This window comes from Harmonia axyridis, chromosome 4, assembly GCF_914767665.1.
Source record: "Harmonia axyridis chromosome 4, icHarAxyr1.1, whole genome shotgun sequence".
NCBI classification, from domain to species: Eukaryota; Metazoa; Arthropoda; class Insecta; order Coleoptera; family Coccinellidae; genus Harmonia; species Harmonia axyridis.
The window spans coordinates 28,790,169-28,814,975 of NC_059504.1; the positions used below are offsets into that span (position 1 = coordinate 28,790,169).

The 24,807-nt window shown below is 39.2% G+C and overlaps 1 protein-coding gene across 1 annotated transcript; it reads right to left on the reverse strand.

The window, feature by feature from the left end:
- Nucleotides 1-3,944: 3,944 nt before the first annotated feature.
- Nucleotides 3,945-22,098, reverse strand: LOC123678648. Its single transcript, XM_045615782.1, has 2 exons — nucleotides 21,606-22,098; nucleotides 3,945-5,529 (listed from the first exon to the last, which is right to left on the reverse strand). Exons 1-2 carry the CDS (start codon nucleotides 21,617-21,619, stop codon nucleotides 3,945-3,947), a joined length of 1,599 nt encoding a protein of 532 aa, XP_045471738.1. The 5' UTR covers nucleotides 21,620-22,098.
- Nucleotides 22,099-24,807: the final 2,709 nt, after the last annotated feature.

Genomic DNA, 24,807 nt, shown 5'->3' on the forward strand with positions numbered 1-24,807 from the left:
GCCGTCGAGGTGGAAGCATGGCCGATATATCTCCATGATTTTTACGCTTGGTATTATCGTAATGAACCCATTTTTCGTCTCCAGTGACAATGCGATGCAGAAATCCCTTCCGTCTTTGCCTTGCAAGCAGCTGTTCACAAGCAAACAACTGCCATTCAACATATCTCGGCTTCAACTTGTACGACACCTGAATTCCTTGTTTCTGGATCATTCCTATGACTTTCAGGCGTTTTGAAATGCCTTGTTGCGTCACTACCAATGATCGCTGATACTTGTTGCGTTTAACACGAGTCTTGATCAAGTAATGCCTCCAATTCTGCATCTTCGAAAACCTTCTCTCTTCCACCGCCATGCTCGTCTTCGACGTCGAAATCAAAAATAATAAAATATCCGAGGACCACACAAGTCCTAGCAGAGTTTCCTCACTAGCCCAGCTACTATAGCTTTTTCATACCTCAGGGCAAAAATAATAATGAAATACGAGTAAATAAAAAGAAGTTTTTTATTTATTTATTTTTTTTTCAGAAATCAGTACTCGCCACAGTTGTCATTTAAGTTCAGGAAGAGAAAAGGCCGCTTCATATCAGGGAAAGAAGGTAGTTGGTTGTGAAATATATTGAGTTTGTAATCATGATATTCATTATGTGTTATGTGATGATATCCGCCAATCGTCACACACTATCTCTTTCTGGTAAGAATTCACAAAACCAAAATAGTCGAAACAAACTTTGAACTTCAATTTCTCTTTTGATCTACTCTGGTGAACTTTCTTAGTTCAAGATCGGTAGGATATCTATATTTCTTATCACTAAAAACAATGCGTTTTCGAGCACTTCGACATAACAATTGTTTGCTTTGTAGTGACTCTGCCTGTTTACAGATAGCGCTATGGGTTTTCGCGCCACACATACTTTGGCCCAGGTGGATTTATAGAAGTCATAGCGTTCCAACAGAGTCACTTCTCCACGATGGTGTGAGAGGGTGTGTCTTAGGCAGAGATCGCTGGATACTCTAACTGAGGAGTCTACTAGCGATCTCAGGACGAAACACAAACCCCTGGGAGAGGGCGCACCTCGTAACTGGACTCGAGAAAGACTCGCCAAAGCTTAACAACAATTTTCGAAAGAAAACTGTTTAACTGACTTAGCGACAGAAGGAATTTCAGCAATCTCCTAGAGCTGAATGATCAATTCCTGATTCTTTCTTGGCCGTATGTATGGTGGTGGTTCAGCACACTTGATATTCATCGATATTTCTCGGGTTCTGACCCAATAGCAAAATAAATATTTCTACTATTGGTCAATGTTCTTATAAAAATATCACTATAATGGTAATTTATCTACCTATCTTATTCAATAAAAAGATGATGAAAGCTTCTAAGTTGTATTCAAAGAATCTCAGTACATACCGTCGAATGGCGTGTCAATCAAACCATCGAGCTCATAAAAAATCTAAGCGATCTTAATCTCGTTCGCTTTCATTCTTAATACATCAATTTTCACATATCATAACAAAGTGGGACCAGTTAGGTCGCTCTGACAATTACAGTTAATTCAGGCGCCCTAAGTCGCAAAGTAATTTTCCAACTTTTCCCAGCCCTTTTCATGTAGGTACTCGAACAATGGACGCTAGTGTGGATCGATATGCAGAGCGCGGACCGACACACAAAAACAAAATTTGGTTGATACTTTCAACGGCAATTTTATGGGCTACCTTTCACAGGCTACTCTGAGCTGATATTCAATTCGACTAATTGATGGTGTAGGTACATTGATTGTTTGTTTATGTGTAGTTTCACATGTAACAACCTGGTCAGATTCTGCATTGATAGTAGATGGAGAGTGGTTCATAATAATTCTTTCATATTTAACAACCCTAGAATTTGAAAATATTTTTATGGAATGATCATGATCAGGAGTTCCCTCAATATTGGGATAAGAAAAAGTAGGCAGATATAATTTATGTTCATATTTTTTCTGATGAAGTGAATGAATAATCTTATACAATTGGAAAATCTGTAAGACGTCATAATCCCATTTCCATTGAAGTGGATAGCACAACGTTCAATAACCCTCATTAAATTTCTGACTTGTTTGCCAATTATTTTTCCACTACAGTAAAAAATATACTGCATACTTGCTACGGTAACGATTTATCACTTACTTGTACTGTCATATCATCCTTAGTAAGCAATTTCTTTTTCCCGTTTCTTATTCTGAGATTGAAGACACCAAAAAAAATTAAAAAAATAAAAATAGTGTAGGAATTGATCGCATTTCAGTTAGAATCCTCAAGCAGATTGCCCCAGCAATCAACAGTCACTTTGCAAGTTTAATCAAGTTTATCCGTCACATCGGGTAAGTTTCCGAAGATTCTCAAAACATCTATTGTTGTACCGATATTCAAGAACGGAAATCTACATGATATAACTAACTACCGTCCAATATAAATTTCGAGCGTTTATTCAAAAGTTTTCGAAAAAATTGTTTTTGCGAGAATGTTAGCTTATCTTAAGAAGTTCAAAATATTTAACTCAGCTCAGCATGGCTTCAGAAACGGTCGCTCTACTCAATCGGCTGCACTTAGCTCCGTAGGATCCATTTATCAATGGATGGGGGGATGCAAGTGGCCGGGATTTTCTTTGACCTCTCATCTTGTGCCTTCGACACTCTCAACTCCAATTTCATTCTTGAGAAGTGTTACAATATTGGTTTCAGAGAAATATTCTTGGAGAATATTCTTGGAGAAATATTCTGAAAGATAGAACCATGTCAGTTATATTGGAAGAATGGTTTTCGAGGGAGAGAAATATAGAGCTGGGTGTTCCTCAGGGTTCCGTGTTGGGACCCTTGCTCTTTTTGTTGTTCATCAATGATTTGCCCTATCATCTGGCTCGTCTTTCGTTGATATTTTTTGCTGGCGACACATCGGTGGTTGTTTCATCGCGGAGTCGTGGGGAGCTACAGCAGGCTTGTGAAAGCTTGATATCAGAGTTTTTCGAGTGGTATCGTGTTAACAACTGAATGGTGAATATCGGGAAGACCGTTTGTCTGCATTTCGGCCTGCATAACCTTGCGTCTGATCCTCCAAGACTAGGTTTTTTTAAATAATGTTATAACTTCAGCTGATTGTACAATATTGTCTTGGAATCCATATTGACAGCATCTCAGTTGATCAACCCATACTGACATTGTTGCAAGAGAGTTAATAGTTGTTTCTTTGCAATTAGTAGGCTTAAAAACTCTCTGCCTCGTAGTTCTCTCCTTGAAATTTATTACAGTCTTCTTTACAGCCACCTTATACATAACATCTTGCTCTGGGGCAACAGCACTACTATTTCAAGAATTTTCGTTGCACAAAAAAGAATTATAGACTTGATTTTCAATTTGACACCAGGTTCATCGTGCGAATCCATATTTGTATTTAATAAAATATTACCATTGCAATGCATTTACATTTTGAAATGTCTCGTTTATGCTAAAGAGAATGTATCAAAATGGGAAACTGTCTCAAGTTATCTTGAATATAACACCAGAAATTCTCATATTCTTTTTGTGCCAAAACATAGAACACATAAATTTGAATGTTCTCCATTATATAATTATATAATTATGTTTTCCGTATCTTAAAGTCTGTTTTTAAAAAGGATTTATTCTATTTTGAATTAAGAATTGCAACACTTGGATAAATAATTAATAATTCTACAGATTAAGATTTGGGAAAAACGTGAGTTACAAAACGAAGCTTGATGTTCTAAATCTGATTCATAACTAACTAAAGTCTGTCCTGAAATCTACAAAGAAAGCTTTATGAGTTCACAGAGAGAATTTGCACTTCAGCACTATCGCGTACATTTCCAAGAACGGCGTTGGCCGAGCTACTTCTATTATGTTGACTTGTGCTGTTTCGGTCGATGTGGATCTCATAATACCTCCCCCCTTAGTTCAGATAACGTCCTCGTTATCAGTGGGATCACCTGGGTTGTTCTCGAGGTCGATGCGAATGATTTTCCTCGGATTGTATAACAGGTCTCTAATTCTTACTCTGTTTATCATGACAGTGATTGTTCCAATGATTATGAAACAGAGTAAAATTCCGCTTATGGTATAATGCGTGAGCTGAGTTATTGGGTGTAGATAAATTGGTTGATTTTGAAGTTTCTCAGCTTCTTGCAGGATTGATGTAGGTTCTCTTAAGTGTTTTAACTGAAGTTCCATTTTATAATCGTAACTCAATGGAAGTTTCGAAATGTTTTCAAATTTCATCTCAAAAATTGGTTCAGTGTTGTCAAATATTGAATTGTCGATGATGATGGTACAATCTGAATGTAGCAGGTTTATTCCTTGTATGGATTTTTTCACAATTATACCATGGCAATCTTCTAGTATTGTCTGCGTATTCTTAAACAGGGTGAGAAGCTGTTTGTTCTGAAGTGTATGGATTATCTTATAGTTGTTTTTGATGAGCACTTTTTGACACTGGTCTGGTGATGACAGGATGCAGGCTTCTTTGACTGGTGGTTGAAGACATAAGACAATGGAACTGCCTAATGTGGAAATACAGGCTTCATTGGTCCAGTATTCTTCGTAGTTGATTCTGACCAAATACTTTTTCGGAGGTATTACAGCAATATCTTGGTGGTTAGGTAGAGGGTACACTCGGGAATAGTTTGTGGTGATCTGTTTGAGAATAGGAATTTTGAGGAGAAAGGTGATGGATTCATCCGTTCCTATGACAGATATTTTAGCAAACTCTATAGTTTTATAGAGATGAACGTGATCGATTGGAGATAATTGTTGTGGTTTATAAATTTTTTCGAGATACTTTCCAATCAAAAGAAGTTCATCGATTTTTATGAGTTCTAAATTTGGTATTCCTTTCATTGCAAAACTGATAGTTCTTTCAAGCATCAAGAAAGTATTCAATAGATCTTCTGCTTGAAGTATTTGATATTCAACAGTCATTCTGAATTGTTCCGTTGATTTTATGTTTTGAAAAAGTAATTTAGTATGTTGAATATTATCATTCAATAAAGCTAAATCTTCTGAGTACCTTTGTGTTAAATGATTTGCAAAAGAAGTTAATTTATTAATTCTTTCAATTTCAGAGTTTTTAATTTGATGGAGACTTTCTATGTTCTCGTTAATAGTTTTCAGATCATCGTCGTCTAGATTTCCTGTGATAAATTTTATGCCTTTGCCAATAAAATTAGCCAAACCTCTTTTAACTTTTTTGTTAATGAATTTATGTAGTATTTGTTCAATTTGGGCTAAATTCGATTTTAATTGAAGGTAAATTCTATGAGATAATTCATCAATAGTTCGATTTTTCTGCAGTGCATTAAAGTTGTAATTAAGTTGATCATAATTGATTTGTAAATTCGTGATGTTTATAAAAAAGAGAAAATTATGGTAATGATCAAGAATTTTTGCCTGACTTAAGGGTTCTTCAAAGTATCCATTACTGATTATTTTGTTGACCTGAAGGGCCTGGTTGATTTGGGTCTGTATCAGGAGGATCATTGGTATCCTGAAAAGAACAAACATTTTTTCTTAGTCGTTTGACTTTTTTGATATGAGCTGTGGTTTCTCTAGATTTTTGAGTTAAACCACTAATTTTATTTTGTTGTTGTCGTTCAACTGTAACTTTTTCAAAAGGCGGGTCAGTTTTTCTGGGTCTATTTCTTTCAACGTAGACTTCTCTTTGTGCTAGATTTGGGGGATCGTTTCTATTCTCATTTATTCTATTCAAATTTTTCTGCCCTTTTTCTTTATTCCGTTCGTAAATATGGTCAAAAAATGGTAATATTTCTTTCTTTCTTTTTTCGTTGTATTGCTCGTAAACTGTCATGTTCAAGTCAAATTCTGGTAATTTGTCGTACGGACCGTAAAGTAAATGAAATGGAGAATATCCGGTCGTTGAATGTATTGATTGATTATAGATCAAAGTTGCAGTGATCATAAGATTTGAAGGATTTTCATTTGGATTTTTCAATTTCAAAATTCTGAGTTTTTCTAATAGTGTTGAATGAAATCTCTCAATAGGAGAGTTTGAACTTGGGTTATTCACAGTAGTAAAGTGTAAATCAATTTTATTCAACTTACAATACTCTAAAAAGGTTTTATTATGAAATTCTCTTCCTTCGTCACAAACAATTTTTTGAGGAATATTATGATGTGCCAAATAATGGCGTAATTTGTTGAGGATTGTTAATGCTGTACCATCTTTAACGAGATACGACTGGGCGTATTTAGAAAAGAGATCTATTATTGTCAAAAATTTGGAATTAAGAAAAGAAAAAGTATCGATGTGTATTACTTCAAATGGTCTCTTTGCAAGAAGAGGGCCAGAAAATTTCAATCTATAAGGGTGTCTTTCGTATTTTGACTGAAGACATAGTTCACATTTATTTATGATTTCAGTGATTTTGTTTTTCATTTTCGGCCAATAATACTTTTTTGATAAAAATTTGTGACTTTCTGAAATTCCATTATGATTTTTGTCGTGGTATTCGGAAATAATTTCTTTTTGATTTTCCTCGCAAATTACATCCAATAAGTAGATATTGCTAATAAAAAGTTTGGCAGAGTAGTTAAATGATTCTTTACAAAATCTAACGAGAGGTAAACGCAGCTTATTGTCTCTAAAATAAATTCCGTAAGATTCATTTGGTCTGAGAATTTCTTTGAAAAGTTTAGAAAAATCATCTGTAATACAATTTTGTCGTATTGATACGCTATACGTGTTTCTTCCGAAGGGTTTACTAAATTTCAAATTGAATTGTTCACCGATGTTTAAAATAACTCGATTGGGATAGATATTGACTGATTTTTCTGTAATTGGAATGACTTTTCCATTATCTTCTTGGGTAGAATGAATGGTAGCGTCAGTATCAGAATTTTGATCATCATTTAAATTTTGTTGTTCACTATTATTTGGAATAGATAATTCATCGTTTTGGGGATTGAGAATATTTTCTAATTCTTCATCGCTTAATTCAGGGAGTTCACTCACATTTGGTAAAATAGAGGATAGTTCTGCATTTAAATCAACGTCAGATAGAAGTGGTTCATTTTCTCGATTATGTATTTCTATACGAGAAAGAGCATCGGCAACTTTATTTTCTTTGCCTTTGGTGTGAATGATTTTAAAATCTGTAACGAAGTGAAATTCGTTACTAGAATCACCCGGTATAATTTAGCCCAGGTCAAGAATTCAATAATTATTTTACTAGAATCACCTAGTATAATTCACCCCAGGTTTAGAATTCAATAATTATTTTATTAGAATCACCCAGTATAATTTGCCCCAGGTTTAGAATTCCATCATTATTCTACCAGTCAGATGAGTAGGTGAAAATAAAATATTAATTGAGAGCAGTGAAGGTATTTTTCGTCCAATTCAGAAATTTTCATTTGGAATAATTTCTGATTTATTTATTTCATGAAAATATAACGATGCAATTTAAAATATCAGCCTATGTATAAAAACTTTCGAGCGACAACGCGATAGACGTTATCTCTTCAATATGTTCTTTTTTACATGTTGTCGTTCGTTTTTCATAGGTACACCGCCGATTTCGAGACTCGAAATTTTCCCCTTCCAACGGAGATTACAAGTGAAGTATTTCGGAAAAGGAGGATTATTCTTGTCGGTGTCTTCGAAGTAGAAAGATATTTTTCCAATTAATTCTTGCCGGTGTCTTCGAAGTATCAAGATATTTTCCGATTTACTCCTGTCGGCGTCTTCGAGCTATATATTTTCATAGTTATTGAGCGGATTTTCTTGAGTAACAATTTAGAGTTTAATTTTTAGTTTGCAATTTTTCTTTTGAACGTTGGACGTTTTAGTGCCGTATTTTATATTCGTGAATTTGACACTTAGCCCGTACACGAAAAGAATTTGAGTTCGTGTAGTGAAGTGGGAAATCCTTAGGATTGGTAAGAACCGTTTTATTCCTGTCTGTATTATCGGTGACTTTCCTGTGTTCCATCGATACTTTCCGAGTGTGATTTATTTGTAATTTATTTTATTTCTTAGATCTTTCTTTCTCAAGTGGAGTTTGTCTGTCCGGTTCCTTATTGCGAGCAACTCTTATTTGGAACTACCAGGCAGAACTCCTTATCTTGAGGAGAGGGGTCGCTAATTTCCGATCTCCGGATCACAGCAGTGTTTTGGGCTAATTACCCTGTCCGGTCTGACTCGAGTCGTGAATTGGTGGATGCGCCACAGTATACCCTGAACGAAATTTATTTCTTAGATCTTTCTTTCTCAAGTGGAGTTTGTCTGTCCGGTTCCTTATTGCGAGCAACTCTTATTTGGAACTACCAGGCAGAACTCCTTATCTTGAGGAGAGGGGTCACTAATTTCCGATCTCCGGATCACAGCAGTGTTTTGGGCTAAATACCCTGTCCGGTCTGACTCGAGTCATGAATTGGTGGATGCGCCACAGTATACCCTGAACGAAATTTATTTCTTAGATCTTTCTTTCTCAGGTGGAGTTTGTCTGTCCGGTTCCTTATTGCGAGCAACTCTTATTTGGAACTACCAGGCAGAACTCCTTATCTTGAGGAGAGAGGTCGCTAATTTCCGATCTCCGGATCACCGCGGTGTTTTGGGCTAATTACCCTGTCCGATCTGACTCGAGTCGTGAATTGGTGGATGCGCCAAAGTATACCCTGAACGAAATTCATTTCTTAGGTCTTTCTTTCTCGAGTGGAGTCTGTCTGTCCGGTTCCTTATTGCGAGCAACTCTTATTTGGAACTACCAGGCAGAACTTCTTATCTTGAGGAGAGGGGTCGCTAATTTCCGATCTCCGGATCACGGCAGTGTTTTGGGCTAATTACCCTGTCCGGTCTGACTCGAGTCTAGAATTGGTGGATGCGCCAAAGTATACCCTGAACGAAATTCATTTCTTAGATCTTTCTTTCTCAAGTGGAGTTTGTCTGTCTGGTTCCTTATTGCGAGCAACTCTTATTTGGAACTAACAGGCAGAACTCCTTATCTTGAGGAGAGGGGTCGCTAATTTCCGATCTCCGGATCACCGCGGTGTTTTGGGCTAATTACCCTGTCCGATCTGACTCGAGTCGTGAATTGGTGGATGCGCCGAAGTATACCTGAGTGAAATTTATTTCTCAGATCTTTCTTTCTCAAGTGGAGTTTGTCTGTCCGGTTCCTTATTGCGAGCAACTCTTATTTGGAACTACCAGGCATAACTCCTTATCTTGGGGAGAGGGGTCGCTTAATTCCGATCTTCGGATCTCCGCAGCCTTTTCGGCGAATTACCCTGTCCGGTCTGACTCGAGTCTAGAATTGGTGGATGCGCCAAAGTATACCCCGAACGAAATTTATTTCTTAGATCTTTCTTTCTCAGGTGGAGGTTGTCTGTACGGTTCCTTATTGCGAGCAACTCTTATTTGGAACTACCAGGCAAAACTCCTTATCTTGGGGAGAGGGGTCGCTTAATTCCGATCTCCGGATCACAGCAGCCTTTTCGGCGAATTACCCTGTCAGGTCTGACTCGAGTCTAGAATTGGTGGATGCGCCAGAGTATACCTCGAATGAAATTTATTTCTTAGATTTATTTTGGTGGATGCGCCGACAAAAACCCTGATTGAAATCTGTTTCTAAGACCCAACTTTCTCAAGTGGAATCTGTGTGTCGGGTCCCTTATTGCGAGCAACTCTTATTTGGGACCACCAGATAGAATTCCGTATCTTGTGGAGCGGGGTCGCTTATTTCCGATTCAAGGATCACCGTGTTCATTTCGGTGAGTCACCCTGCCCAGTCCGACCTGAGATTTATTTTGGTGGATGCGCCGACAAATACCCTGATTGAAATCTGTTTCTAAGACCCAACTTTCTCAAGTGGAATCCGTGTGTCGGGTCCCTTATTGCGAGCAACTCTTATTTGGGACCACCAGACGGAATTCCTTATCTTGTGGAGAGGGGTCGCGTATTTCCGATTCACTGATCACCGTGGTCATTTCGGTGAGTCACCCTGCCCAGTCTGACTTTATATCCATTTTTGGTGGATGCGCCGATACAAGACCTGATTCGAAGATACTGTTCAGGCTTGCTGTTTCTAATAAAGAGGTATCGAACCGGACCGTACGGAACACAGGATAGGTAGTCACATCTGACTTATTGGACTGCATTTCACACGCCAATCTGCATGCTTTCCACGCTTGTCCGCACTTAACCGTTTTTATCATCGCTCAATTTGCTTGCTCACTGCTTACTCATTTCTGCTGCTTGATATACGCCACCTGCTCACCTCGCTTAGTTCTCGTTCCGTACCGTGTTGCATTGTAGATATTTGATTTTGGTGTTTAGAAGCCTTTTGCATTATTGTATATATAGGATAGTATTGTATATAATTTGGTGTTGTACATTAGGGAACGGATATTGTTTAATATAGTGTGTTTCGTCAGGGTGTCTTTTATTTATCTCATAGACATTAACTGCTATTTAGCGAAATAAATCACCACTGGTCAATCGCTCTTACCTTAGATTGAATCGAACCCTTCTCCAACTGTTTAAAGGCTACCCAGGGTCGATAATAGTGAGCGACGTAAGGAATTGCGACCTTATAAAACCTATCGCAATTGGCGCCCGAGGTAATATAGAAGGGAAATAGTAAACAATCAACAATCCGAAGAAAGTCGCCGTCACAAATTGGCGCCCGAGCAGGGACCTGATTTTTTTTTTTGCTATAGGACTGACAGAAGAGCCCTTTAGAGTATTTTTTGTGTAGAATATTTTTCAGAGGATAATGGAGGTGAACAGATTGAGAGCGGAAGAGTTGAGATGGGAGCTGGAGGCTCGTGGCCGTAGAGCCGGCAGAACCGTACAAGAAAACCGGAAGGAACTGAGGAAGGTGTTGGCACAGGATGTACAGTTCTGTCCCATGGAAAGAGACACCGAGGAAGAACTGAACGATGCCAGTCGAATCCTGAGAAGCTTGGTGGAACATGTTCAAGCTTTTGACGAGGAGAACACCGCGAATGAGGAGCCTCGTATAAGGAGTAGACTCATACACCTACAGAACCGTCTCAGCCTGGTGAGACCGACTACGATGGAGGAGCAGGCCAAGGCCGATGAGCTGTCTGAGTTATGGAAACAAACAGACGAGATGCTGGGAGACGCCGTGGTCTTGGCCAAAGCAAAAGTTGCCCGGAATGGGTTGAGGGATGTTTCGGAAAACCCTGAGCTGGGTGAAGCATCTCAACCGGAAAGAGAAGTAAGTCTTATCTCCTTCGAGGATCCTCCACTGGATGACCAACAAGCCGCCGGTGCTGATAACGGAAGCACCTTCAGGGGAGACCAAACGCAGATTTTGAAACCGGAAAGTAGCGAGGGAGGTTTCTCATTGAATTTCTTCCGGCGGTTACACAACAGGGCTTGTGAAGCTGTCCGTCGACGATTAAACTTCACTAGTCCCTGGAGAACAGATGAAACTTCTGGACCGCTCATGCGAGGGAATAGGCCGGTGGTGGCTGAGTCGACTCGGAGAATTTCGTTCCCATTTTTGGTACCCGAGGATTCGAGAGATACCGAGGAGGATGTAGCCCACACGACGGCTACGGGAGGTCAAGCTGATCTAGGCAGATCAGATAGTTTGGAGCGAGGCAGAACAGGACAGGACAACAGGACTGGAATGGATAGATCATTTAACCAGCCAGCCGTACCTGTTTATAAGTGGAATATACAATTCGATGGATCAACCAGCGTTAATGCATTCCTGCAGGAGGTCGAACATCTAGCCGAATCTCGCAAGGTTACTCGACAGTACCTCTTCGAATCTATCTTCGAGTTACTACGGAAGGATGCCAGGGATTGGTATATTCCCAGGAGAGGTACATTCAGAGGTTGGGAAGACTTCAAGGAGCAACTGCGTGAGGCTTTCCTCCCCCTCGACTACGAGGAAACGCTTCTAGAGGAAATCAGGAAACGAACTCAGGGGGAGGACGAAAAGCTGTTGATGTTCGTCACAAGGATGCAGAACCTGTTCTTGAAGTTGACTACAAAGCGACCTCCTGAAGAAGAACAGGTGAATATGATCAGGAAGCGTCTGTTGCCGACCCTGCAGAAAGCCCTGGCTTTTCAAGAGATCAACAATTATGCCCAGCTGTTGTCCAAAGGAAAGGTGTTTGAGTTGGTTCAGTGGCATGCGGACCAATACACTCCACCTCCAGCCCATAAAGGTCTAATCGATGATCCACACCTGGTATATGAAAGACCTCGCCGAAAACCTCCACAGACCTTGACCGTCGAGTTTCCACCGTCCAAGAGGCCGGAAGAAATGAAGCCACCGGAAAATGTACCAAAGTCGACGCCTAAGGCCCGGAATGAAACACCAAAGAGGGAGTCTACATCCGTTGGAGTCAAACCTGGAGGCCCACCACCCCGTGATGCCAAGGTCGTTCGGTTCGAAGACACCAGGCTCCGAGAACTTCAATGCTGGCGTTGTGGTAAGGTCGGACACTTGAGAAGGGAGTGTCAATCAACGCCGAGGCTGTTTTGTTCCCGATGTGGGAAGCAAGGCGTGATGTCCAGGAATTGCCGATGTTCGGAAAACTAGAGCGGAGCTGCCCCACGGGGAAGAGACAGTTCCGTTCCATGGCATCCCCAATCAAGCAGTCAGCGTACACGCAGGATAACCGGCCAATAGTCGCTGTCCACATCGGAAAACAGTCCGTGGCAGCCCTGCTAGACACTGGTGCGTCTAAGTCCTTTTTGAGCAAAAAGGCAGCAGAGGCATGCAGGAGGATGAGAGTTTTTCCGTCGGAGATCGCAGATATGGTGGCCACAGTGGCCGACGGAAGTTCAATCACCGTGAAAGAGATGTACGAGCCCATAATACGGTTTGGGGAGGAGGAGATCAAATCTCGACTCCATTTGGTGCCCCATCTACCGATGGATCTGGTTCTAGGAATGGACCTGCTGGCTTCGCACGATTTCAAGATTGATTTCCGTACCTCGCAGTGCTTCCTCAAGGGCAAGTTGCTGAAGAGAGCCGTTTCGCCGATCTCCATGCCGTACAACTCGTCGATCAGTTCCTTGCACCGACAGGAAATACGAGTCGTTCAGAAGTTCCCGGAGAAGGAACTTGGAGGTTCCGAAGGAACGAAAATGGCCCAACTAAAGGTTAAACCGAAAAAGCCTAGATACAGTCTGAGTAAGCCCAAGATGCAGAAAATCGAGGAACAGGTCTGTGTGGCCAAGAACACGACTCGATGTCCGTGGTACACCAAGAAATACCAGGAGGTTGTGAAGAATCCTGCGGAATTTCCAGATTACCTGATACAGGAGGGAAGGTTATATAAATATTTTTGGAGCGCTGACGACTTCACGGAAACAGAGATGGGAACGCCGTGGAAACTGTGCATCCCAACCGAGGGTCGGCAGTCGATACTGCGGGAGAACCATGATGAGCCGGTGGCTGGTCACTTGGGAATCGCAAAGACCATATCTCGAGTGGCCCAAAGCTACTATTGGCCTGGGATGTTCCGTGAAGCAGCCCAATACGTTCGAAGGTGCAAGCAATGCCAGAGGTACAAGGTTTGCCAACAGAAACCCCCAGGGAAAATGCAACCGTACCACATCACCGAACCATGGCATACAGTCTGCACGGATCTAATAGGCCCATTACCTCGTTCCAAAAGGGGTAATACTTTCCTCGTGATGTTCCAGGACCGTTTCTCGAAGTGGATCGAATGCAAACCACTCCGGGCAGCCACGGGTAAAGGTGTGTTCCAGGCGTTTTACGATCTAGTGTTGCTGAAATTTGGATGTCCAAAGACCGTAATTAGCGACAATGGTTCTCAATACGACGGACGTCTATTTAGGGAAAACCTGAAGAGTTTGGGTATCCAACATAGATTTGCTCCGGTCTATTCGCCGCAGTGCAATCCCGTGGAAAGAGCTAACCGGACCATCAAAACCATGATAGCACAATTCTGCGAGCAGGATCATCGCTCCTGGGATGAGCGAGTGAGAGAACTGACTTTCGCGTTGAATTCTGCCAAACATGAGTCCACCGGATTCACACCGGCGTTCCTGAATTTCGGTCGGGAGGTTCACTCCCCAGAAACGAACCGTCGGACATCAGGAACCAAAGGTGATGCAGAGAAATCAACGGAAGAACCACAGGTCCAAGGGGTAGGCCAATACGCAAATCGCATCAAGCGACTCCAAGAGACCCGGGAGTTTGTTAGACTCCAGCTGACTCGTGCATTCAACCAACAGAGTCGGTATTATAATCTCCGGAGGAGAGCGTGGTCGTGCCGGGTAGGTGACAAAGTTTTACGCCGGGAACATCCGTTGTCTTCGGCGGCAGAGGGCTTTGCATCTAAATTAGCGCCCAAATATTCTGGTCCATATACCGTTACCAAGGTCATATCTCCAGTGGTTTACGACTTGAAAAGCGGGTCGGGTAAATGCCTCCGTCATATCCACGTGAAAGATTTGAAACCGTTCCACGAGGATGAGCTAGGTGGAGAGCATGCCAATAAGGTGTAACCGCGTTAGCCGCTCGTTTTCTGAGAAGCCCCGATCTTTGGCGGTCACATCATCCGCCTCTTCTGTAGATGTGACCACAATGCGAATTTGGACTCCCAGAGTGTGAGGCCATCCATCAAGATGTCCTTATGTTGGAGTCCGAAGTGGGTAGTCGTTGGTCGTGGGGGATCCATACGAATGGTCGCTAATCCTTTTATGTTTCAGATGTCTAAAAGTAGTAGGACCTATTCAATGTCAGGCTGGTGGATTCCATGTTAGAACGCCTAGACGAGCTGGTGGTAGAAGCATTCGACTACTGGCCAAGACTACAAGGGGGTAATGTCCAGGGAATACTTGTGCCCGAAAGAGTTCCCCCAAGATAGTCGAGTCCAAACGAGGCGACAAGAGGAGCCATCGCGAGCTGAAGAAAACCGCAATCAGCAGGCGAGGTCAGACCAGCCCAACCCTGAGTCCATTGGAATCCAATGCGAGCTGCTGCGAACCTCGACGAACCTCCATCGCTGGTCATTGAAGATTCATCCAGGGGTTATATTGGCCGTCTGCCAATAGATTTCTGAACAACGAGGTAGCAGGTGGTCATAAAAAAAAAACTTTCGTTTTTTTTGGGGAAGTAAGGGGGGTGTGTAACGAAGTGAAATTCGTTACTAGAATCACCCGGTATAATTTAGCCCAGGTCAAGAATTCAATAATTATTTTACTAGAATCACCTAGTATAATTCACCCCAGGTTTAGAATTCAATAATTATTTTATTAGAATCACCCAGTATAATTTGCCCCAGGTTTAGAATTCCATCATTATTCTACCAGTCAGATGAGTAGGTGAAAATAAAATTTTAATTGAGAGCAGTGAAGGTATTTTTCGTCCAATTCAGAAATTTTCATTTGGAATAATTTCTGATTTATTTATTTCATGAAAATATAACGATGCAATTTAAAATATCAGCCTATGTATAAAAACTTTCGAGCGACAACGCGATAGACGTTATCTCTTCAATATGTTCTTTTTTACATGTTGTCTTTCGTTTTTCATAGGTACACCGCCGATTTCGAGACTCGAAATTTTCCCCTTCCAACGGAGATTACAAGTGAAGTATTTCGGAAAAGGAGGATTATTCTTGTCGGTGTCTTCGAAGTAGAAAGATATTTTTCCAATTAATTCTTGCCGGTGTCTTCGAAGTATCAAGATATTTTCCGATTTACTCCTGTCGGCGTCTTCGAGCTATATATTTTCATAGTTATTGAGCGGATTTTCTTGAGTAACAATTTAGAGTTTAATTTTTAGTTTGCAATTTTTCTTTTGAACGTTGGACGTTTTAGTGCCGTATTTTATATTCGTGAATTTGACACTTAGCCCGTACACGAAAAGAATTTGAGTTCGTGTAGTGAAGTGGGAAATCCTTAGGATTGGTAAGAACCGTTTTATTCCTGTCTGTATTATCGGTGACTTTCCTGTGTTCCATCGATACTTTCCGAGTGTGATTTATTTGTAATTTATTTTATTTCTTAGATCTTTCTTTCTCAAGTGGAGTTTGTCTGTCCGGTTCCTTATTGCGAGCAACTCTTATTTGGAACTACCAGGCAGAACTCCTTATCTTGAGGAGAGGGGTCGCTAATTTCCGATCTCCGGATCACAGCAGTGTTTTGGGCTAATTACCCTGTCCGGTCTGACTCGAGTCGTGAATTGGTGGATGCGCCACAGTATACCCTGAACGAAATTTATTTCTTAGATCTTTCTTTCTCAAGTGGAGTTTGTCTGTCCGGTTCCTTATTGCGAGCAACTCTTATTTGGAACTACCAGGCAGAACTCCTTATCTTGAGGAGAGGGGTCGCTAATTTCCGATCTCCGGATCACAGCAGTGTTTTGGGCTAATTACCCTGTCCGGTCTGACTCGAGTCATGAATTGGTGGATGCGCCACAGTATACCCTGAACGAAATTTATTTCTTAGATCTTTCTTTCTCAGGTGGAGTTTGTCTGTCCGGTTCCTTATTGCGAGCAACTCTTATTTGGAACTACCAGGCAGAACTCCTTATCTTGAGGAGAGGGGTCGCTAATTTCCGATCTCCGGATCACCGCGGTGTTTTGGGCTAATTACCCTGTCCGATCTGACTCGAGTCGTGAATTGGTGGATGCGCCAAAGTATACCCTGAACGAAATTCATTTCTTAGGTCTTTCTTTCTCGAGTGGAGTCTGTCTGTCCGGTTCCTTATTGCGAGCAACTCTTATTTGGAACTACCAGGCAGAACTTCTTATCTTGAGGAGAGGGGTCGCTAATTTCCGATCTCCGGATCACGGCAGTGTTTTGGGCTAATTACCCTGTCCGGTCTGACTCGAGTCTAGAATTGGTGGATGCGCCAAAGTATACCCTGAACGAAATTCATTTCTTAGATCTTTCTTTCTCAAGTGGAGTTTGTCTGTCTGGTTCCTTATTGCGAGCAACTCTTATTTGGAACTACCAGGCAGAACTCCTTATCTTGAGGAGAGGGGTCGCTAATTTCCGATCTCCGGATCACCGCGGTGTTTTGGGCTAATTACCCTGTCCGATCTGACTCGAGTCGTGAATTGGTGGATGCGCCAGAGTATACCTCGAATGAAATTTATTTCTTAGATTTATTTTGGTGGATGCGCCGACAAAAACCCTGATTGAAATCTGTTTCTAAGACCCAACTTTCTCAAGTGGAATCTGTGTGTCGGGTCCCTTATTGCGAGCAACTCTTATTTGGGACCACCAGATAGAATTCCGTATCTTGTGGAGCGGGGTCGCTTATTTCCGATTCAAGGATCACCGTATTCATTTCGGTGAGTCACCCTGCCCAGTCCGACCTGAGATTTATTTTGGTGGATGCGCCGACAAATACCCTGATTGAAATCTGTTTCTAAGACCCAACTTTCTCAAGTGGAATCCGTGTGTCGGGTCCCTTATTGCGAGCAACTCTTATTTGGGACCACCAGACGGAATTCCTTATCTTGTGGAGGGGGGTCGCGTATTTCCGATTCACTGATCACCGTGGTCATTTCGGTGAGTCACCCTGCCCAGTCTGACTTTATATCCATTTTTGGTGGATGCGCCGATACAAGACCTGATTCGAAGATACTGTTCAGGCTTGCTGTTTCTAATAAAGAGGTATCGAACCGGACCGTACGGAACACAGGATAGGTAGTCACATCTGACTTATTGGACTGCATTTCACACGCCAATCTGCATGCTTTCCACGCTTGTCCGCACTTAACCGTTTTTATCATCGCTCAATTTGCTTGCTCACTGCTTACTCATTTCTGCTGCTTGATATACGCCACCTGCTCACCTCGCTTAGTTCTCGTTCCGTACCGTGTTGCATTGTAGATATTTGATTTTGGTGTTTAGAAGCCTTTTGCATTATTGTATATATAGGATAGTATTGTATATAATTTGGTGTTGTACATTAGGGAACGGATATTGTTTAATATAGTGTGTTTCGTCAGGGTGTCTTTTATTTATCTCATAGACATTAACTGCTATTTAGCGAAATAAATCACCACTGGTCAATCGCTCTTACCTTAGATTGAATCGAACCCTTCTCCAACTGTTTAAAGGCTACCCAGGGTCGATAATAGTGAGCGACGTAAGGAATTGCGACCTTATAAAACCTATCGCAATTGGCGCCCGAGGTAATATAGAAGGGAAATAGTAAACAATCAACAATCCGAAGAAAGTCGCCGTCACAAATCAAATTCTTCTAATTTCAGTTTCCAACGTATGAGTCGAGAATTTGGTTCTTTGATTTTAGAGAGCCATACGAGGGGATTATGATCGGTTTCAATTGTGAAATGTTGTCCATAAAGATAAGGCCTAAAATGTTTTGTAGAATCTAGGATTGAAAGTAATTCTTTTTCGATAGTCGAATAATTTCTTTCAGCTGAATTTAGAGTTCTTGAATAGTAAGCTACAGGTCGATTTGATTGTGATAAAACACTTCCAATAGCAACATTTGAAGCATCGGTGGTTAATTTAAATGGTTTCTCGAAATCTGGATATACTAAAATTGGGGCATTTGTCAATAATTCTTTGCATAAGTGGAATGCATGTACGTAATCGGGATCATCAGGGTTTATTTTTGCGCCTTTTTTCAAGCATTTAGTAAAAGGTGGGACAATATGTGCGAAATTTTGAATAAATCTGCGGTAGTAACCTACCAACCCTAGAAATGATTTGATTTCTTTCACTGTACGAGGTATTGGGTAATTTTCTATAGTGTTTAATTTTGAGGGGTTGGGGGATACTCCTTCTGGGGTTATCACATGTCCCAAAAATTCTACATTTTTGCTTAAAAATTCGCATTTGTCAAGTTCGATTTTTAGGTTGAATTCTTTTATTTTTTGAAATATTAATTTTAAGTGATTAATGTGTTCTTGTAAGGATTTGGAAAATACGACAACGTCGTCCATGTATACAAAACAGAATTTATGGAGATATTCTTTGAGTACGTTATCCATACAACGTTGAAATGTACTTGGGCCGTTTTTCAAACCATAAGGCATTCTAACATATTCAAAGTGGCCATTATTCACTGTAAACGCGATTTTTTCGATCGATTCGGGGTCCATTTCAATTTGATGAAATGCTTTTGCCATGTCGATTGTTGTGAAATAACAACTTTTTCCTAAGTTATCTAAAATTTCTTCGATACGCGGTAAAGGGTATTTATCTTCTATGGTTTTTTCATTAAGACGTCGATAATCAATGACCATTCTGTATTTCTTTTGTCCAGATGCGTCTTTTTTCTTATCAACAATCCAAACTGGGGCACTGTAGGGTGAAATCGATGGACGTATAATTTTGTCATCTAATAATTTTTGAATTTGTTCCTGAATAATTTTTTTCATGTGATGGGGGTGTCTAAAAGATTTAACATAAACTGGTTCTTCATCTTTTGTTCGAATTTTGTGTTTTACATTATTGCTGAATGAAAGATCGGAATTTTCATTATAAAAAATATTTTTGAATTTACTACAGAGTTTCAAAATTTCTCGTTTTTCTTCAGAATTCATGTGTGAGGTTCTAATATTTTTAGCAATTCTTAAATTTTGGCTTTCTAATGGAGGTGTAGATATTTCAGTCTCTAAAAGAGATGTCACAGGTATTCTTTCAGAAAAATTTATTTCTATGTTAGTTTGATTTGGTTTTGAAGTTGGTATAAAACAAAATCCGTTTTTCGCATGAGCAATGCATTCTGGAGTTGAAAATTCTTGAAAATTTAATTCTGGTAATAAAACATCACCGTTTTCTATAGTGACAGGTACTTTAACAAAATTATTTGCTTCGAATTTTTTCGGTTTTAATTTTGTGGAAGAATATTCAAGGTTGAATGGAATTTTCATGTTATTAATTTCTAAAGTATGTGTTTTATAGTCGATGTTTGCACCTAATTTTTGTAGATCTGATGTACCTAATAAAGCGTCGAATTTCTGATGCCAATCAACTACATGTAGATGGATATTATCGAAGATTCCTAGTTCGTATAAAAGTGGAATGCTCAAATTATTGTCAGCTTTAATAGTATTTCCTAAGCCTGAAACACTGAATTCTTCTTTGTATAAATATTCAAAAAATTTTTCGAAGGCAGGTTTCGAATTAATGACGGAGTTTGTTGCTCCCGAATCAATTAAAATTTTAAGATCAATTTTGGGTAGATAAATATAGGGCAATTTTAACTTAATTTTTACACAATTTAAGTCTAAGTTTCTTGGGATTCCGAGGCATTCATCTGAAAATTTTCGTCATCCTCGTAATAATTCTCACAATCAGGTTGTTGTTCAATTTCCGCATTATAATATTCCGTTTCATAACATTCTGGATCATCATTCTCTGTTTGAACATTAAATAATTCTTCCGAATAAAATTTTGGTTGTTGTGATTGATTTGGATTTCTTTGGAATGTTCTGGTTGATATTGACATGGGTGTTTGTTGTGGTTGTTTAAAAGTATTCCTAGTCGAAATTGACATAGGCGTGGGTTTTGGTTGATTTTTGTAAATATTTGAACCGGGTTTGATTCCAAAAACTTCGCGATTCTTGGGGAATCTTTGATTGTTTGAAATCGTTTTATTTATTGAGTGGGGGAAACCTGGTGGGTTTCTAGAATTGTTATTAAATTGAGAATTTGTTGCTGGATTAGTAAAATTTGGTGGGTTATTAAAATAACTTGGAGTAAAATTATTGTAATGATTTGAACGATTTGGATAATTTGATGGTTGTGGGCGTATGTGAATTGGTTTTTTAGGCGTTTCTTGTGATTTTCGTAGGAATTCACAATATTCCCATTCTTGTTTTCTATTATCAAAAAATTTACATCTATTTATACATTCTTCGATGCTATTTGAATCGAAATTACTTAGATAGGATCGATAAGGTTCTAGAATTCCAATTTGAAATGTTTTGAGGGCTAACTTTTGAATGTCCTGCTTTTTGTACAAGAGATAATTTGGGTCTTGAATATTTAAGGTCAGATGTTGAAGGAGATCATTTAAATTTCTTGATAGCCTACTGTAAAAATCTAAATAATTTTCACTTCTATGTTGTACGCATTGACTTAATGATGAAATTAATAAATCTCCGTACCTTTGCAAGAGAACTCTTCTGATTGTAGGCCAATCAGAGGCATTTTGGAAAGCAATGAAATCTCTGGCTTCATTTTTCAATTTTGATCTTATCGAAAAATTTAACGCATAGTTCAAGTCAGGATTTAATCTTCCTTGCAAATGTAGTAGTAAATTATTGACTTCATTGATGAATATCGATAGATTTTGACCAGGTGAATATTCTGGTATGGAATTCAATAGTAATTGTAAGTCCTGTCTGGACATTACTTCGGTAGGTATAACGTTAGAAGAAGTTTGGTTATTCATTTCGGAATGTGTTAAAGTTCTTCTACGATAAGGTTGAAATCTATTATTTCTAATCGATTGATTTTGTAAAAAATTTGCTCCTAGCTCTAGAATTTCTGAGTCTTCAGCGATAATTTCTAATTCTTGAGATGAGTTATCTGTCATTTGAAATTAGGACTGATGTGGAAAAAATGAGGGAAAAAGGGGTTGATGGACTTACACCAAGATTTGCATCCTATAGTGGTTGGTCCTTCCTTCTGGATCGAAGTGGTTGGCTTCCTTCTGTGTTGAAGGGGTGGTGCTTCCTTCTGGATCGAAGTGGTTGATGATGGTTCTGGATATCACATCAAGAGTTGAAACTCAACGGGAGTTCCTTGGACACAATCCGTAGCGGACACTTATTTCAGTTTCGAACTAAAACCCCGTTGCGATATCCTGTTCGCAGCGCCAATTATGTTTTCCGTATCTTAAAGTCTGTTTTTAAAAAGGATTTATTCTATTTTGAATTAAGAATTACAACACTTGGATAAATAATTAATAATTCTACAGATTAAGATTTGGGAAAAACGTGAGTTACAAAACGAAGCTTGATGTTCTAAATCTGATTCATAACTAACTAAAGTCTGTCCTGAAATCTACAAAGAAAGCTTTATGAGTTCACAGAGAGAATTTGCACTTCAGCACTATCGCGTACATTTCCAAGAACGGCGTTGGCCGAGCTACTTCTATTATGTTGACTTGTGCTGTTTCGGTCGATGTGGATCTCATAATAATATAATCATTAACCATCCTCTGTGAAATCTTTTTAAATGAATCTACTCAAAAAAGTAATCAAAAGTATGCTGCCATCGAAATGTTTTTACTCGGTGGGAGAGTATTTTTCAGATTCCTTAGCATTAGATACTTAGCATTAACAGCAATTCTTATTTCATTTTTTTTCTTTGACCTTTTCTACACTTTTATTGTGTCTAACTGGATCAGTTAAGTATGTTTTGTTATGTTATATATTTATCGTACTTTATCACATTGATCCAATTTATCCGAAGGAATTAAAAAAATCACTTCATATTTGCATTTGAAGCAATGGAGATAGATTGATTTGGTGCGTCTTTATTAGTCTCGAATTGCAACCGAGACGACCAAAGTTTCTTTTCTTCTTCATTTCTATTCTTTCAACAATGATAATACTTACCTCATACATCTGACAATATTTTTTATACTCCAAGAAACATCAATGGGACACGATGCGTCAACGACATAAACAAGTGCAAAACTGAAAAGACATTGGTGTGAAGAAGCGATATTGTTCATAGAATAGAACGAATTCGTCGTGATCGCTCGCTCACCTTTGTCGAATTATATCACTGAAGCAGTTCTTCAGGATGGGTGGCATGTTAGTTCACGATGGCCTGCTGCCATCATATCTTCACTTCGGCGACGTAAAATTCACAAGAATAATACACATGTTAATATGGTTAATCAATCAATTTCGTCTCGCTGAAGTGAAGTTTAGGATTTACAGTTTTTCTTGCGCTGATCATCATTTTCAAATAATTGAGAAATTAAACTTTTATCTAAGAAAAGTATTCTTTCATCTTCATCTAAAACCATTACTGTTTTATAAAATTAGTTTAAATAGATCCAGTGAAGACGTTTTTCGCGCAATGCTCAGCTCAAGCTCATCAATTGAAGTCGATACCGTTGCCCAGCAATGGTTTCACACGGTTCTAACAGCTCATAACAAAAAACACCAAATACACAGCATAACTTCAGCACCGTGACCGGCAATCCTCATGATATTCTCTTCTTTGGTTGCTGTAATAGACTCATTTTTCATCATCTGTTGTTGACGACGTTCAACGTCCCATGACATCAAGTCATAAGGAAATCAAGTTCCCTCTTTTGGAATAATATCCAACTCCCAACCATGGAGTTGCTCGAAAATGGCTTGGCGGGTAAATCTTAATGCTAAAAAATGGTTTTTATTCTTCTTTTATGCGGACGGCCTCCAACGTCGTAATCACCGTATTTGGGTGATAGAACCAATCTCGGCATGCTGTTTCTATTAGAGCTCCAACCGTCGTTTTCTTCGAATTAAAGAAGAAAATCAACACTGTAAATGAAGATTTTATTTGGCACAAAATCAGACCAATTCACACAACAAAGAATAAATGACGTAAAATGAAATCACTTATGTGTTAAAACAGTTTTTTTGTCAAATGTCTAAGCTTAGTTCATTACGTTTTGGATTTGTCAAAATCGACCAGCACATACCGCTGGTGTCATCTACTGAAAGTGCTTTATAAGAAGATCGATTTCGGTCATTTGTCCATCATCAGACCAGCTGAAAAGAATATTAACAAATTGAATTACACATGATAAAAGTGTTCATATAGATCATATCATGCACCCCCTGCAAAGAAAGCAGCCTTCACATTTTTGTTTAGAAGACTTCTTAGTGTTCCTCTATCTAGAGAAGATTATAATAATGAATTAAAAAGCATTTACCAAATTGAAAAAAACAATCAATAAAAGGTGAATTTTTCAACAGGATTTTAAAATCTATAAAAAGAAAATTAACCATTAATAAAATTAACCCACATTATTTTGCCTGAAGAGACATTTTATTTCAACCCCCTTCTATGCAAATTTAAATCATAAATTATCCATATCTCTTAGAAAATATAATTTCGACATAGCAAATAAACCACATAGAACCCTAGAAAATATGCTAGTAAACTGTAAAGTCAAGATTGATAAAAAATAAACAAGTGGAGTTTATAAGATTTCATGTACAGATTGCGAATCCTTTTATATAGGTATGACAACGCGCAACATGAAGAAAAGATTTACTGAACACCAGAAAAATAGACCTCATTCAGCTCTCGGAGAACACTTTGATGAACATAAATATACAATGAATTTCGAAAACCTTGAAATTTTACATGTCGGAAATAATTACTTTAAGATAACACTCCTTGAACAATACGAAATAATGAAAAACAAAAACGACAGCCATCTTTTGAACAACACAATAGATTTCAATACATCAAAGAACATTTTCAAACTCATAACCCCATCTTATCAGTTAACTTAATATTTGGATCTTCCCGACACACTTTTTACAATTCCTACCTTTCCTGCTGTTCCCGCTTCCGTTTCCTTATTTCACTTAACAATCTTAGATGAACCCACGCTACCTAAAGAGTTTTCCTGAAGATAAAATTTGGAAGTTGTTGGAGAGAGAAATATTAGAAAGATCTTTTTATTTTATTTTCGTTGAATTTGATGAACGACAAATCCTGTCTGTCAATACTACTTCGATTGACGGTACTTCTGCCCTACTAAGTTCAATTTTATAACCTCAAATTTATCATGTGTAATTTAATTTGTTAATATTCTTTTCAGCTGGCCAGATGATG